The 18,163-nt window shown below is 34.4% G+C and overlaps 1 protein-coding gene across 2 annotated transcripts in view; it reads left to right on the plus strand.

Annotated features, from left to right (window-relative positions):
* The window catches only part of LOC129273416 (limbin-like), a 30,254-nt gene extending 13,660 nt beyond the window's left edge, over nucleotides 1-16,594 (plus strand). Inside the window, exons 12-26 of one of the 2 annotated variants that reach the window (XM_064108022.1) lie at nucleotides 1,315-1,539; nucleotides 2,051-2,290; nucleotides 2,504-2,573; nucleotides 3,099-3,290; nucleotides 4,760-4,869; nucleotides 5,410-5,507; nucleotides 6,035-6,236; nucleotides 6,531-6,692; nucleotides 6,989-7,090; nucleotides 7,564-7,689; nucleotides 8,094-8,317; nucleotides 9,336-9,423; nucleotides 10,062-10,246; nucleotides 12,743-12,860; nucleotides 13,384-16,594. In XM_064108022.1, coding sequence (XP_063964092.1) covers nucleotides 1,315-1,539; nucleotides 2,051-2,290; nucleotides 2,504-2,573; nucleotides 3,099-3,290; nucleotides 4,760-4,869; nucleotides 5,410-5,507; nucleotides 6,035-6,236; nucleotides 6,531-6,692; nucleotides 6,989-7,090; nucleotides 7,564-7,689; nucleotides 8,094-8,317; nucleotides 9,336-9,423; nucleotides 10,062-10,246; nucleotides 12,743-12,845 — 2,127 coding nt within the window. In that variant the 3' untranslated portion in view covers nucleotides 12,846-12,860; nucleotides 13,384-16,594. The remainder of the gene's footprint in view (nucleotides 1-1,314; nucleotides 1,540-2,050; nucleotides 2,291-2,503; nucleotides 2,574-3,098; nucleotides 3,291-4,759; nucleotides 4,870-5,409; nucleotides 5,508-6,034; nucleotides 6,237-6,530; nucleotides 6,693-6,988; nucleotides 7,091-7,563; nucleotides 7,690-8,093; nucleotides 8,318-9,335; nucleotides 9,424-10,061; nucleotides 10,247-12,742; nucleotides 12,861-13,383) is intronic. The other variant, XM_064108021.1, reaches the window with a different exon arrangement.
* Nucleotides 16,595-18,163: the final 1,569 nt, after the last annotated feature.

Here is an 18,163-nt window from a genome sequence, read left to right on the forward strand (position 1 = left end):
TTTTGTATTTTAGTGCATGTATTTGTTCACATTAAGTTAGATAAGTCAGTGATTTGAATAGGCAACATCAAACAATAATGAAATCTGCTGTAGGCCTATAGAGATTTTTCTTTTACATTGTTTACATTAAGCATGACTTAATCATGTGGTTTATAAATCTTGTCACTTAAATCGTTAATTGAATAATTATTCAACTGAATATGTCAGTTGAATGAACCTCACAAAATAGTATCACAAATTTGAATAACTGTCAACAAATTTGATTTTGACAGAGATCAACTGTTTCATACAGGGATCACTCATTGCTGCACTCATATTTCAAAGAATATTTTTTGTATTTATTTCATAATTAATTATTTGACTCAACCAACATTTTAATTATTTTAACAAATAATAATAATAATATGGAGCTTTTATTTAACGCTTAGTACAATACAGTTTCTAAGCGCTTTACAATTTAAACAGAACGTAAATAAAACAAGTACAATATAATCAATTTAAATAGAAACAAAGTATAAATATAAGTGTACAATTTTAAGAGGTAATTAATGTCAATCATATAAACAACAAATCAATAAATGAAATACAAAAATATAATAACAGATAACTGGTAATCATTAAGTGTAAAACATGAAGTGGTAATGAAATATCAATTATATAACAACAAATCAATAGAAAGATAACAGATAACTGGTCATTGCAACAGCTTACTTGTTTTGTTGATTAAAAAGATGGGTTTTGAGTCGATTTTTAAATACATCGACAGTAGGAGAATTCTGAATGTGGGCAGGGAGATTATTCCAGAGAGCAGGGGCACACACCGAGAAAGCACGATCACCATAACGAGGGCCAGGTGCAAGTTGCAGTTTTGATGATGAGCGGAGAGACATGGAGGTATGATATCTTTGTGAGATAAGATCGATTAGGTATGATGGAGCAAGGTTATGAATTACCTTGTATGTGAGAAGAAGTATTTTGGATTGAATTCTGTGAGGGATATTTAACCAATGTAGTGTTTGCAAGACAGGAGTGATGTGATCGTGCTTTCTCGTGCGAGTGATGAGACGGGCAGCTGTGTTTTGAATTCGTTGAAGAGGGGTAAGATGGGAGGCTGGTAGGCTGACAAGTAAGCTGTATTAGCTGTTGCAATAATCCAAATGTAAAGTTACAAATGCGTTGATAAGGCGCTCGGTGGAACTCTGGTTCAGATACTTTCTAAGTTTGCCGATTCTATAAATACCAAAGGATGCCACTCTGCAGACCGTACGAATATGTTCCCTCAAGTCTAATACCTCATCTACTATCTACAAATAGGAGTATGCGACCAAGAAGAGGATAGCAATGAAAGCTGTTCAGCAAGAATACATGGATAAGGCAATCCTTCAAGGGAAATTAGATGAGGATGAAGCCAGAAGACTGCTGTCCGAACACCAACAAGATATGTCTACTGTAGAGAGATTGATGGACGAGGAGATGTCCAAACAGAGGATGAGTTTGGAAGAGAAACTAGGAAGGAGGAAACTGCTCGCCAAGGCAACGGTAAAGAAAAGGATTGTTTGTTGAGTGATGGCTGTGTTAATTCAGTTGGTAGACTTGATGATGAAGGGAGATGAATATTATGGTGGCAATGCTAGTGGTGGTAGTTGTGGTGATGGAGGGATGGTGATGATAAGGCCTGCATGCAATTATCACATTTATTATGATGATGATTTGGTTGAGTTTGTTGTTGATTTGCTGATAATAATCGTGTTGATGTGAAAATGAGGATGATGATGATGGTGATGATGATGATGATGATGATGATGATGACGATGACAATGATGATGATGATGACGATGATGATGACGATGATGGTGGTAGTAATGATGACAAGGAGAAGAATGGGGTAGTCATTACATTTGATAATCGTGGTGAGAATGTTAGTGAAACGATGATAAAACCTAGTATTGAACTATTCGATTGAAGTTTGTGAAATATTTAAATGTTTGAACTCTATGTTTTCATGGTAACCCGTCCAAATCTAAATATTCCTGTATCCTTTTAATGACAGGAATCACAAGAGGAGCACCATAGCGCCCTCTTGAACACCATGGCCTCTCAGACGATGACAGCAGTCAATGAACTAGAACAGAGTGAACAACTCAGTCAGGAAGCAGCTAGAGCTTACATGGATAAACTCATGAAAGAAGTCAAAGGCATCAAAGACAATTACGAAAAGGAGAGGAGGAGGCAAGAGGAAGTCCTTCATAAGAGACTTAGTGAAAAGAAGAAGAAAAGAATGCAAGAGAAGGTATGATCATCCTTTCTGTGTTTACTCGATCTTCAGGATATATGCTTGAAACGACATTGCATTTTAACTCTGCTATATTTGCATTTAAAGACTTGCAGAAAAATGGAGAAATAATTAATTTTATTCAAGCAAGTTCTTCCTTTACATATACTCACAAAATATGCATCTAACCAAATATTCCTTATTTCAACTTATTATTTTTTCCCTTTACAGGAAAGAGATCAAAAACAGGAATTGGCTGAATTTGAGAAAAAGAAAGCAAATGTAGGAAATGGAGAACTTGGTAAGATATTTGTTTTTTTTCTAATAGAAGCAATATTTAGTTAAATCATCACAATATTAAATGACGTCTGTGTTTTCCAAGCTGAGAATACAATATTTATTTATCTATTTTCTTAAATACAAGGTGTCTTTTGGGAAGGTAGGTGCCCTTTTTTGTCACTAGAAGCCTTCCTTAAAAAGAATATAAGAGGGACAGCCAAATGAACAAGCAAACTTATATTGTTGAATAGGTTGACGATGGTTGAAAAAGGGTTAACTTATTGGAGAGATTCATATGAAATATGAAGCACCTAGAGCAGTTTAAATTAATTTTGTGCTGTATAATTATTATCATTATTATTGACTTAGAAAAAAAAAGTAGATTCATATGAAAAAAATTATTAGGATAAGGGCGTTGGAAATACCTAAGGAAAGTTTGGGAATGATTGTTACTAGTAAGAGGTAAACTTGTGCAAAGTTGACTGTATTTTAAGTGAATTTAACTTGAATGAATGTAATGATTTATTATTCGATATGGTTTATCCAGATCCTGCTGAATATTTTGAGTCAAAGAGCAGTGTCCTTGCTGGTCATCGATCTGAGCTGGCCGAGATCGAGAGGGAGATCGATGAAGAAGCCAGAGAAGAGCTTGAGAAGCTGAGAGATGAAATGTCTGGAAAGGTCAAAGGTCAAATCACTAATGTCAGACAGAAGGTTCACATTGACCTTCAAAACAAAGGTGATACTGATTTTCTTACCATTTCTGCATAATTTTAGCAACAAACTTGACCTGCTAATTTTCGTTCTTGAAAACCGAGAGTCCCCATTTTTGTCTCACCTGCATAGCAGAGTGAGACTATAGGCGCCGCTTTTCCGACGGCGGCGGTGACGGCGGCGGCGACGGCGGCGGCGGCGTCAACACCAAATCTTAACCGAAGGTTAAGTTTTTGAAATGACAGCATAACTTAGAAAGTATATGGACCTAGTTCATGAAACTTGGCCATAAGGTTAATCAAGTATTACTTAACATCCTGCCTGAGTTTCATGTCACATGACCAAGGTCAAAGGTCATTTAGGGTCAATGAACTTAGACCATGTTGGGGGAATCAACATCAAAATCTTAACCTAAGGTTAAGTTTTTGAAATGTCATCATAACTTAGAAAATATATGGACCTAGTTCATGAAACTTGGACATAAGGTTAATCAAGTATCACTGAACATCCTGCATGAGTTTCACATCACATGACCAAGGTCAAAGGTCATTTAGGGTCAATGAACTTTGGCCGAATTGGGGGTATCTGTTGAATTACCATCATAACTTTGAAAGTTTATGGATCTGATTCATGAAACTTGGACATAATAGTAATCAAGTATCACTGAACATCCTGTGCGCATTTTAGGTCACATGACCAAGGTCAAAGGTCAATGAACTTTGGCCATAATGGGGGTATATGTTGAATTACCATCATTACTTTGAAAGTTTATGGATCAGACTCGTGAAACTTGGACATAAGAGTAATCAAGTATCACTGAACATCCTGTGTGAGTTTCAGGTCACATGATCAAGGTCAAAGGTCATGTAAGGTCAATGAACTTTGGTCACCTTGGGGGTATTTGTTGAATTACCATTATATCTCTGTAAGTGTATTGGTCTAGTTCATAAAACGTGGACATAAGAGTAACCAAGTATCACTGAACATCTTGTGCGAGTTATAGTAGTTTTCAAAGTCAGCACTGCTGCTATATTGAATCGCGTGATGCAGGTGAGACCGCCAGAGGCATTCCACTTGTTCTTTTAAAGGGGGGTGTTTTCAACCTTAAAAGCTCTGTTTTCTCAGTTTTTGTTAAACTGTGTGCATAACATTCCACATTTGCCCTCAACTTACTTTAAGATTTGTTCTAAGTATGTCTATAATGTTAACTATATAATGAGAGATAAAGCCCATTTATAGAAAGTTTGGTCATCATGTCTATGATATTTATGTTTGATTAGATGAGATTTCATAGTTGATACCACCATTTTAATATATTATTAATTGTTGTTAGGTTTAGCTGACCTTTGTTGCCTTTGAACGGACGATTTGAAGGAATAAAAAAATAAAAGGTTCTAAATGGTTTAACCTAACATCTTAATCATGTTGCATACTCTATATTACGAATACATTCTACATAAGAAATAATTGAAGAAATGTTGTTTTTATTACTAGGTTTGACAGAAAGACAGGCAGCTCAGATTATTGAACAGCATGAAAGAGATGTAATGGAGATGCAAGAACAGAGAGAAGAACAAAAACAAAAACAAGAAAAAGCTATTAAGGTATGCACAAGTGTCAGAATACTATAATAACGGAATATGTTAGACATACTGCTTGTGAATTGGGAACAGTAGGAGAATGATACATCCCAACATATACCTGACCAGTCGTGAAGTCTCATGTGACTTACTAAGAGCTTTAATGAAAAAAACACCCTGATTAATAAGGAATAGAAATATATTTTATACAGATATGGTGTACCAGGCTTTGAGAAATTATAGTGGGGATTTACTTTTTCAAGGTTGAACAGATAGTAATATTGCTAATCCAACCAAGAATGAATAATTCATTATAATAGTCCTAGTTTATTTTCTAGTGAAATTAATATTTTATAATGTGAGCACCAATTCACCAGTCATTTATTTTACACTACTTGTAAATATTCATAACAGGGAGATAATCTTTCATAATTGCCTATTATATTTATACATTTCTAAACCAGTACTAAGATGCTTTAAATGTGCCATAACAAAGATAGGATGTAGTCAAGTATTTTTGCCTATTAAATAGTAATATTTTGTTTCAATTTGTCCAAATTGTAGAAGAGACTGGCTAAACAGCGCAAGGAGCTTGCCTTGAGAAAGCAGGAAGAGAGAGAAGAGAGAGAACAAATTAGGGAACATGAGGAGAAAATGGTTGGGTAAGTTATTTCAATTTCCGCTTTGAATAAATTTGTTTTGTTCTCAGCTTCATTTTCTATTCCAAATGAATCTACCCCTCAGGATTTACTTCATTTCATAGACTCTTATAGAAACTGGTATTTCCATATTCAGTTATCAATTTAAGTAGATCTAACTAGGGCTGCTCAATGTTGCATATTTGGGCATTTGATTATTTAATTGAGTACTTGAATATAGTTTGTATCATTTTATTAAAACTAATGTCTGATATCATACATGTGTGTTTTTTTAATTTGTTTCTGTGTTGTATTGTGCATGCGAACGATCAATCAATTTCGAAGAAACATGTGGTTGATGGAAAAATACTTATTTTGGGAATTGAAACTTCTGATATGCTCTTCCAAAGGTTGACAACACTGATGATATATTGTCTTCTCATTATTGTCTATTCAGTCAGGATAATTCATCGCTAACCTTATCAAGCTCTTCATTGACCTAATGTTCAGTGAATTTAAAACAAATCATATGTAAAATTGTCCATCACCAGGCGACTATTAGCATCTCAGGTAGCCATGTCGGAGGAAGAAAGGCGTCGCATTCTAGCAGAGCATGAACAGCACCTGGTTGCTATGGAGAATAGTCTAGCTCTCACCAAATTGAGACAGCGTCGTTTATTGGAGGAGAAGATGGCTGGAAGGAAGAATAGACAAATGGAGAGACTTGCAAGGAAGCAAGAACAAGAAGCTAAGGTGAGGACAGCAGCTTAATTACACCTTCTCTTCCAGTATCTCCATTTCTCAAGAGATGTATCTTTTATTCTTTTTATCTTTGTATGTATTTCAGATAGGCCTACAGATAGGATGCTGCTCTGTTGCAATGAATATGATATGAGAAATATATCATGTTGATAGGAAAACAGATGATTGATAAGAAATAGTTGTTCATTCTTCATGAATTGATAAATAGAATCAGGACCAGATATTTCATTTGTTTGTATTCCATTGTATTGATATTTTGTTCATTATTTCCTTTCCTCCATGCAGCGCAAGCTCAAAGATCGGAAGCTTCATGAAAGTGATGACGAGGATGATGATGCTAATAATAGCGGTCTGAAGGATTTGATGCAGAAACACACTAAAGAACGCATGGCTATGATGGCTGACGAAGACGAGGATAGAGACAAGCTGGAAGAAGAACTTGAAGCTGTGAGTAAAAATCTTCTCTTTTGTATTGTTTTTTATACTATCATTATTTCTTTGGCATTACTCATGTCTGGGAGCCAATAAATGTATTCACTTTGACGTGCTGGTCTCTCCTCCCGATATTACTCATTGATTCATAGTTGGGTTTTTTTGTATGAAATTTATATGTTAGTGCTTGAAAATATATGTGTTTGATTCAATTTTATTTTCAGTACTTAGTAACATTTTAGAATTTAAGGACCATCTTCAACTTTATTTTTGTATATATTATATATTCATGTTTATTTTGGGGTTTAAAGGTGAGATCTGAGATGTTGAATGAGAGAGCCAACGCCTTAAAGGAACAAGAGGATAGACTGGGAGCAGTCATGGCTCAGTTACAGATGCAGAAAGCAAGGGAGGTAAGATAAACTAATAATATTGAATGCACTTCTAAAATAGTATTTTCAAATACCAAAGACATGATTTCTTGTCATTCTTCATTTATCTTCTCCTTTGGTATGATTCATTACTGTTTAAATACAAACAATATCTACTCCTGGAGTTGTTTCTAAGATACTTCTTGCTGACGTGATGTCAGACCTGACAGCTATGTCATTGGCTGACAAGCTTTGTGAAATTGTGAAGCCAAAGATAAGACACGAAAGATGAAAAATGGAGCAGGCATATAGTTGGAAACAAATGTGCAGAACTTAACTTACCAGAAGAAAAAATATATATTCTTGCATGACAGTCTTTTCTGTGGCATTTTAGAATCAAGTTCTTCTATCTTGCAATTTCTTTGTAACAATTAGTAGGCCTATATCCCATTTCAGTAATTATGTACAGGTGTAGATTATAATGTATTCTTGGTATATGTTCTTTTATTTTTAAGCTTGCTACCATTGAAGAACAACACAAGGCCCTTTTACAACTCAAGATGAACATGCTAGATGAGCTGACAGAGAAAGGCATCATGAAGAATGCTCAGTGCAAGAAAGTCATTGAGACACATCAGAAGGTATGATGTACATTGGTATATGGGGAGTAGGAAGTTTTTAATTATCTTCAAGTACTTGCATATGGCTCATATATGGTTTATTTTCCTCACTCATGACTCAAAGACAATTTAATTTGAAATTGGTATTAGTACCATTTTGTTGTATATTTAACTGCTTCTTCTTTCTAGTGAGCTAATTGTAATAACCCCTTGAGAGTTTGTGTTTATTTTTTAATGATAAAGATCATGTAATCCTACTAAATAACGCCATCTCAAAGCTTTGATGATAGCAAACATGTGATGAGATGAGATTATTGCAAGTTTTCTAACACATGGAATGCCTGTTGGCTAAAGCTGAACTATAAAATAGTGATGCTTTTAACATTTCAACTTTTCAACACTCATAACCTTGTGTTTGACCACAGCAAGTAGAGGCTATGGACCAGAAGATGAAGAAACAGAGGGCAAAGGCGGAAGCGGTTGTCAAGAAGAAACTGAGAGAGAAGGCTATGGAGAGGGAGAAATCGTTAGCTTTGAAACAAGAGGAGGAGATTCAGAGACTGTTGGAGAGAGAGAAGAATGGGACAGCTGCAAGACTTAAGAGGGTTGCTCTCAAACACAAACATATGGTCGAGATGGAAGAATTCAGGTATGTCCAATAATTAATTTAATTATTTTAATGTTGGCACCATGGGCGGAAATCTGTCCCCAGAGGTAGGGGGACCAGGCAGGGGCTGGAAACTTTGACAAGCAAAAAAAAAAAGGTATCACCCAAAATATAAGGTCATTTTAACTAAAAAAAAATTGACATGCCAAAAAAAAAAAAAAGGGTTTTCACCCAAAATGCAAGGTCATTTAGTCCAAATAACATGTATTATTTCGATTGGGCATGATGTATTTTTTCCATTATAAAAGACAAAAAATAGTAGGGGGGACATTTGATATTGTGTCCCCCCCCCCCCACTATTTTTGGTAGGGGGGACACGTTCCCCCTGTCCCCCTGTGATTTCCGCCCATGGTTGGCACCCTTCCTGTAGAGGTACGCAGCTCGCAGAAGATCAAGATTAATATTCTTTTGCCTGTAAAATTGGTAGAAACCATTAAATGCTGTGTTAAAGCTTTCCAAAATATAACTCCAAAAAATATGAGAAGGAAGAAGGTAATGAAACTACACAAATTTCCAATGAATTTAGAAAATAGTCCATAGCTTGTTCATCCAACCCCCTGCATCTAATTCCTTTCTTAATGACTTCTATATTTTTAGTTCATATGAAAGGTGGTAATGCTCTTAAGTCATCGTGGATTCAAAGAAGTAAAGTGAAATAAAAAAATGATAATAATTTCAAAAAATTAAAATTGGGGGTCAGAGATACAAAAAAGCTGATCATTATATATTCAATTGCACTAATATATTTTTTTAACCCTAATAAAAATTACAAAGAAGATGATCCTCAGCCGTCCTTAGAATTGTAGACTATAATTCTCTTTTCGTTCACATCTCAACTCAAGGTAAATTGATAAGAATACCAACCAATATTTCAGAGTGAGCTGAAGTATCTTACCCACCTATCTATATACATGTAATGACGATACCCCTTACAGTCGATGGCAAGAATTGAATTTCAGATCTGAGTTTCATTACAAATGATATCGGTCTTTTTATCCAGGAACAAACTTGAGGTCGAGGTGACACAAACTTTAGAAGAAATCAGAAGACAATCTGAGATGACAAGAATCAATGAACAACAAGAACAGGTATCCATGCATGGTCAATAAATTTATTTAAAAATGACATATCTTTTTATGAAATATTGAAGGTGCACATTAAAACTTATCAACTCCTTTGTCAGTGGGTAGATAATAGGGTATTTGTATAGCAGACATACACACCTTGTTAGGTGCTCAAGGCACTCCTATATTACCCGGGTAAACTCGGGTAAACTCGTCTACAGACTAAAGTGCTGACAGCTTTTTAAGGAATTACTTTTTGCCTGTACCCATTTACCTCACCTTGGATGAGTGCAGCACATTTCTTACTGAAGGGAATTACTCCATGGCTGGGATTCGAACTCACCACCGTCTGTTTCAAAGCCCCTATATTTCATCAATACGTGAAAAAAATGTTATCATATAACTTTACAACTCTTAAACCTGGGGAGCGTTTCATTAACATTAGTTTTCTGACAACATTGGTTTTGATTGGCTGAGAAGCACAGATGTCTGGCTGTTACTATGGTAACTGTCAGATATGGAAAGCCTACAACTTTCATGAAATAGTCCCAAGGTGTCTTGGTATTTGGAAAATATTTATTCTTATTCAAGCTAATATTGTAAGTTTATCCTTCCAAGTTTTTAGTTTTTGAATATTTTTATTTCTTGTTTTTGCATTTTAGGAGCTAGATTTCCTATCAGCATTGGTCAAGGTTGGCAACTATGACAAGACGGAGCTGATCAACGTCCTCCATCTTCTTTTTCCTGCTAAGTCACATGATCAAGTCAATGAGATGCTAGCGAAACTGTATGAGAAGGTTGAGAAAGATGGGAACGAGACGGATAGCTCACCGAATAAGAGTAATGGGTGAGAAAACGTGTCCATAGTGTCATGACTAAATATTTTTGTCTTGATAATCTTGAAGATTATACAATGGCCAATATTTTAAGACAAGGCTTATGTTTAAATCTTGGTGTGAATTTGGGTTGCTAACTTTGTGAAGCAATGCATTTATCTATCATTCTTCTAGACATTGTAGAATGCATAATATACAATGAATATTACTCCATTACATGTTGGGGGTGAGAAAAGATGAGGTAACCAAAAGAAGCACATTGTAGCTTGTAAATGAGGTCCCTCAGAAACAATTAATATAATCTCCTTTAAAGTTGATATTTTTAATTTATTAACATTTACTGTTCTCATTATAAACTTCCTTGGAATGACAAGCACATTTTTTACCATTCAATTTTTAAACCAGAATTCTGCTAATGTATGAAAGTACAACATGCACAAATTATTGACTTTTTACTTCCCACGTATAGTGCTCGTGGATTTAAATCAGCATATGTCAAGTGAAAGGAATACTTAATTCAACCTAGGAGAAAATCATGCTACAAGTGCACTACTTTTACCTTTCAAATATTTGCATTCTGTCTTTAAAGTAAAATTTTACACATTTAAGGACGTTCCACAGTTATGTTTGTGCGCATTATGATCTGCGCATAGTTTACACTCTGCGCGCTGACGTCACATTGGATGAACAGGTGATTAATTAGCTGCGGGTATGAGCTGATTTTTCTCATCTTCTGCACTTTAACTGCAGATCCGATACGTTATTTCATGAAGCTAAAAAAATTAATTATTCAATGGACCATTCAAAAAAAATATTCTCTACAATTTCATTATACTTTACTCTGCAGTGCTGCTAAAAATCACGAATATTACCCCGAGTTTGAATAAATGGTAGAGTGGTTTTGATTTTTTCTTCACATAGATACTAAGCATTCGGCACATTTTTGGTGTTTTAGAAAGCACATTTGCTCTAATAAAAATGATGATAGTTTAAAAACAAGCACATGAACCCCTATTTTTTAATGTTTGTACCTCTTAGGTATACCTTCCTTTACAACTCTGCAAATTTTGGTGAAAATGACATGGATTTTGAATAAAGTGCAGCATTCATTGAACGTTTGTGGTTTGTTGCTGAAAATATACATTTTTAGATTGGGATTTCGTTATCTTTTACGCCATTTTTAAGAACTGACAGTGCTGTTAAACTTAAAATTGCAAACAAATAGCACTATAAATAGATTCTCCATTCTAACGATACAATTATTAACTCTCTTGCGAAATTTGATGACTTTTTCATGTATTTTGACTGAGTAATAGAGGTTTAAACTCATTGTAGTAATCTTGGGCGGTCTAAAAATGCTAAATTCTTTTGAAATCGCAATTCTTAAGAACATCAATTTGGGTGAACTTTGAAGCTCTATAGTAAAAAATCAAGCACATGGACCTATGTTAATTTTTGCATATTTAGAATATTAAGGTTTTAAAGTATCTATGTGCAAATTTTGGTGAAAATGACATGGATTTCACTTTAACTGTGGAACGTCCTTAAGTGCCAATACAGTGTGAGATCTCATAAATGATTACATGGTAGAGTGTGTAGTCTGAGCTTGAAGTGACCAAAGTGGTTACTTGATACCACAGGTGTATAGGAATTTAAGTTTAAGTTTAAGTTAAATTTTAGTCTTTATGATGATACAGCTCCCTGTTGTGTATAATGTTAGTTAAATGTTCATTAATTATCCTTGACTTTAAATAGACCCCCATAGGCTAATGTCCACCTGATATCTGCAGTTCCGCCCTAACCTTTCCATGGGAGTTTGTATAACATAATGATTGTTATGCATGGGTCATTAACAATTAATTCTATAAAATAGTATGCATGATTAAACCAAGCTTACATGTTTATTTTTCTCTTTCTTGCTCCGTATTCTTGCTTCTGATTTTCTCTCACCAATGGCTAATACTGCATCCATGTATGTCAATTCATTTATTCACCTAACATTGAAAATCCAAACACAAATCTGTCTTTTAATTTTATACCTTTTATTTTCTCTCTTATTTCTTTTCTGATTATCTCACACCAATGACTAATACTACTATATAATCTTAACTTGTTTGTTTACATCAACATTAATTCTTCCAACACAAATCTTTCTTTCAATCCTTGATCAACGTTAATTGCTTTAAATTTGTGGCTACAATGGTGTGTTTGATGCAATGCTATTACTTATCTTTTGGAAATTTTGTTTCATAAATTCCACCATATGCCTCCTGGAATTAACACATCACCTTTGGAAATGTTATTTCTCTTTTAACACTTTCCAATAAAAAATTATCTATATCTTTATGTTCGATATTGTGATATAATGTGCTGATCATAACTCATCTCACATTTTTGGATAATATACTTGTGTGTTCTTTACTGATTTTCTCCATCTAAAATATCACTCTCGGATTTTGCAATTGCACAATCATTTCTGTTTTTTGTGTGGGTGGTGTAATACATAGGGAACTTTTCCTAAAAATTTTGCAGAATCTCAGCCAGAAGCCTGAAGGGCGACCTGGAGTCAAAGGTCAAGGAAGCCATCCTGGGTCAGGTGCCGATGACTAAGCTAAAGAACGACAGGTAACATGATTTATAAGGCAGCTTTAGATTTGTGATGCAACTTCTCTGTTGCAGATATTTGGCCAGATCATTCTATGTTTAAAGTTGAGTTGCAAATCCTAAAACTGACATAGTAATTTGTCAATACATTGATGCACATCTGCATATTGGAACAATAAAAAATACAACCACCAAACCTTGTATTTTAAACTTCAGATGATTGAAAAAAACATGGCTGCCATTACACTGTATACAGATCGAGGAATAAGCATGCATCTATTATACAAGACCTAATGGCCTAATTCCCTGGTTAGAAATGTATTATATGTTACTTTTTAAAAACTTTTTGATTATTTTAGATGAGAAAGGCTCATTTGAGCTTTGGGGTTTTATTTTTTATTTTTACTAAGGTCAATTACTTTGGAGGTTGTAATAGTCAATGTAAATTGAGTGTAATGCATCTCTATGTGTGTATATATATATGTACATGTGTATATTTAACCTTTCAAATGCTTTACAAAGAATCAACTCTATCATATTTCAGCTTGACCAATAAAGGAAAGAAGAAGAAAGCCAAGAAGTTGGCTCCTCTGCGATCTGCAGACCAAGCTTATGACAGCGACAACAGGTCTACCGATCTTGGGTCCTCCATGAGAGGAGCTGCACCCCTACCCCAGATCTCCAGCTCCCGTCGCCCTGAACCACTAGGCCAAACAGCTGACTCAGAGGATGATAGAAGGAGGGGAGGGTATGATGATAGGAGCGATGGAGAGGGGACGGAGGATGATGAGAGGAGTTTACCCAGGAAAAGACCATCTATATCAGGCAGAGGTATGGAAGGACCAAGTAAGGGTAAAAGAGCCTCACTTGGCCAGGTGCGTGCTGCAAGACACAACAATATGCTGATCTAATTCTTATTCTATTATATATGCTTTGTAGATGATATAATCCTGTAATGTTCACTTATTATAGTGGTACAAGTTCAGTGATCTAATTATAAATGTACAATGATGTCATAGTTTAAGCAGTGCTCCACCTGTTTTGGAAGGGGATGTAGGAGCATCCACACTTGTTTCAATCTAAGACTCAGGGATCCGCTAAGGGTGGAACTGGAGGAAGAGAAAGGGGAAGAGAAATATGAAGACAAAGAGAGCATGGAGGAAAAAAATTAGCAGAAGGAAAAAGAGAAAGATGTAGAAAGGGAGAGTAGGAAAGAGATAGGAGGAAGAAATCATGGGATGAAAAGATCTATATTATGAATAATTCATCTTAACTCAATTTTATGCCATTGTAACTGATTATAATTTTAATGGTTTCAATAGAAAAAATATGCAAATTAGAATCATGTAAAGTTTAGCAATTTATCCATAGTCAATTGTGTGAAAACCTTTTGAATTCCTAAAGACAAAGATTTTTTTAAATCACCAATGACATTGTAAGGCATGGAGTAATACTTCCACGACCAAATTTACATTTATAACAGTCTTTCAACATTTATATATGTCATATATTTTTTTCAATGAATGCTGACCAAACAAGATTATTTTGATATGTATTGTTTTGTTTTTTGTATGAAGATCAAATTTGTTGAAATAATATAAGGTATTATTCAAGATTTATTAAAATGGTGATCGCAGCTTGTAATAGCTAAATTTACAAATGTTTTAAATAGAATATTTTTCGAAAAAGGAAATGTTTGTTAAAATATAATTTTCCTCAGGAACTTTTCTTGCTTCTTGTGATAGAGTTCTAGATAAACTTGCTTCAGTAGGAGACATGCCCACATAAACACAGATAACTGTGAACAAATATGAACTGGCACAGCAGAAGAGTGATAATATAACACAAACTGATAGAGCATAATTTGCTCATGAATAACGTAAGTATGACTTCAAATGAGTATGAGTGTGTAGGTTTATCTCTCACACTGCAGTTCATTAGATCAATTATTGTTTTAAGAATTTGAAAAAGAGTGCAGGGTTTTCTTTTTTCATCGACCTAGAACCATGGAAACAGATTTATGAATAAGATTTTAATCATGTTTATTTGAAAATAAAAGAAAAATTGTTTTGTTAGGTCATAAGAGCAAAGTGTAAGGCTGAATTTGGACACTGGTAACATATTTCAGGGCGTTTTTTGGTTAAAATGTTGAGTCATGTCCAACATTTCAGCAATGGTGATTTATTCTAGCATGGGATCAAGATTTTTATAACACATTTCAATTAAATTTTGATAAGCAGTCTATGTGAGAGTCATACGACAAAATTTTGATGTGTCAAAATCGGATAAGTGTAAAGTAGGATATTTGTGTTTATTTATACTACACAATTTGTCTAATATTAAAATATCTTATGTCAATGGGCATTTTGTGAATTCATAGATTAGTTTTATTTCATGCTGGTTATTTCTTTTAATGGTAAGTGTCTTGAACAAAGTTTTTTGTCATGAACTGTAAGATTCTGCTTTGTTTTCCTCTTACATTTTTTTGCCAAGATATGGTTTGTTTTTATACTGTACATATACTACATGTATGTATATAGTTATTTAGAGACCATAAAATTATTTGTCTTCATTTCTTCATTTTGTATCAAAATGTCTTTCAAATATCTACCTGAAATGATTTTATATTTAATTTTGAGCAACGTAACCTTAATGTCAAAGTTTTTTATTTGTGCAATGTGTGATTTATTTAAATGCATTTTCCGAAATGAATAGTCTTCTATATATAGATTATCTCCAGTGTGTCAAGTGAGTAAAATGAATTTCACAGAAACTATTGCTACATTATTCAAATGATTTACGGAAAGGATATTGTACATCTATGAAAGAGTCACTTTGTATCAATTTTGTGTGGAGCTTCTTTACAATTAGATGAGACATAGTTTAAGAGTGTGCAAAAATCGACTTGGGCTAAATGGCGCCCATATGCTTCGATCTTTGAGGCAGCAATTGATAGTTCTCTCTTTCTGCTATCAAGGCTAGATAGAAATGGTCTACATGTATATTGTACTGATTTGATGTCAACATGTACATGAGAAGCTCCAATAATATTTGCAATTATTCCAATGAATTTTACAAATTAAAGTATAAAATAAATACAATCATAATGCCACCAAATGAGTTCTGCGTATTAACATCTCAATGGGTCATTTCTCTTACAGGACTCATTGGTTTACATCATAGACTACAGCTTGAAATTATATGGAAAATGTATGATATTGCAGAAATTTTCATCGTGTAATAATACCTTTTTTATATGATTAAGTGTTGTGTAATAATATCTTTGCTTTAAACAGGTATCCACAAAACCTATAGTCTTACACCATACTTTCTCAATACACAACATAGAGGGAGTATAAATAACAAGATTTCCTCTTTGGTTCTGAAAGAATAGTAGCATTAAATGTACACTACTTTGGCAATTGCGTATTTTTTGCACAGTACACTATTTTTTCAGGTTAGTATGAAGAAATACCAGCCAGAAAAACCCTTTAATATATACATGTAGCTGTGTAATAATCTACCCTTCATATTAGAATTATTCACACTTGTTAAGATGTAGATTTCTTTTTACTCAATTGTTATTGTAAAAATGCAAAGTATTCTATTTAATGGTAATGTAAATAAGGTATATTTTCACATTTACTTTCTGAATCCAATTTCTTTCAGATTCTATTTGTCTTTCAAATGTTTTGTATGTGCAATTCAGGTTTTGAATTGTGCTTTTCTATGAATAAATTTTATGTGATTTCTAATTGAGTGTTATGAGGTGTATTATTTTATAGTCTTTTATAGTATAGTCCAGTCGACATGTGCAGTTGTGCTCTATAGTTAGTGAACCCCTTCACAAAATGCACTCCTTCATGCCGAGTGTTAAATATGGACAACAACAATACAATATTCAGCGAGCTCAGATAAACAAACTGTATTAAAATAAATGTAATATTTTATCACCTGACTTCAAAAATAATGTAAACATGGCAAAACTTGAACACATTTTCTGGTGGGGCTTACTAACTTATGATAGCCACTGCATGTATGATATTAATTGGCCTCCAGCCAGTTATATCACTACATGTAGCCTTAAAACTGTACATGAATTCAAAAAATAAAATGGAATGAACTTGATCTTTACCCGATAATGTGATGGCTCAAAAGCGAACAAAAAGATAAAGGCTTCGATCCACATGAGTTACAATTAACATCAGGTTAGTCAGTGGTAAGTCTTAATGCAATGTAGCCATGGGTCCAGCCCGCCCAAAGACATGATTCCAGCTTTACGTTACAGGCCCCTGGCTGGTCCTAGTTCTTAGAATTTGATTCCTCTAAAAGAGGAGGGCCGTCTAAGAAGGTACATCAAGAAAATAGATAAAAAAGTGCGCAGGCTTTCTCCATCTTATATATATACAAACAATGTTTATGAGTGCAATTGACAGAATACTCAGTCATGAGGTGAAAGATAAAATGATCCATTCAACGAGGCATAGCCGAGTTGAATGGATCATTTCATCTTTCACTGAATGAAGTATTCTGTCCATTGCACAAATGAAAAGAACATTCATTATTTGGTTTATATGACACCTAAAAATAGATTCTTTTTCATAAGAAATATGTGAATTTCGATGCAAAATATGCTCCTGCAATGCGAGCTCAGTCTGTTCATTATCGGTATATACATCATGTGCGCTGCAAACATGAGTGGTGCCTGCAGTCTGGGTGTGCGCGAGGAATAGATCTAAAATTGCACGGTTGATGACATCATTGTAAAATGGGCAGAATGATCGATATCGACCAACCAGTCAAATGACAAGGATCTATCTAGGTGTCGTATAATGAGGCTTGTTTATCTTTGGCCAATAGACCTTATCCATGTGATGTCAAAATCTCATATCACCCTCCCTCGTAGGATATAGGAATACGCTTAGAGTTGTCAGAGATGCACCATCTGCAGATCATCAACGTATGCACTAAAGGCAATGGCTTCAGCCTCTAGGATGCATTTTTTAAAAGATCTATTTGAAAGATCACCATAGAATCAGTCCAGTCACTGAACCTTCATTTTTTTGGTCTTATTATTGAGGGTGTTCCATAAAGCTGTTCAGATGAACCTTTCTCATGTGCTAAACCATTGCCAATGAACATTTTGGTGGATACATTTACAACAAGAAAGGATCACCAGTCGTTCTTAGTCGCTCTTGACTTAAAGGTATTGTTTAACTTGTGAGCAGCCGATTTAAAAAATTCTCAAACCAAGATGAAACATGTGTACAAGTGCATGTATTAGAACTAATAAACCCTGAAAACAATCATTATTGAGAATGAAA

The sequence above is a fragment of the Lytechinus pictus genome, chromosome 12, assembly GCF_037042905.1.
Source record: "Lytechinus pictus isolate F3 Inbred chromosome 12, Lp3.0, whole genome shotgun sequence".
Taxonomy (NCBI): Eukaryota; Metazoa; Echinodermata; class Echinoidea; order Temnopleuroida; family Toxopneustidae; genus Lytechinus; species Lytechinus pictus.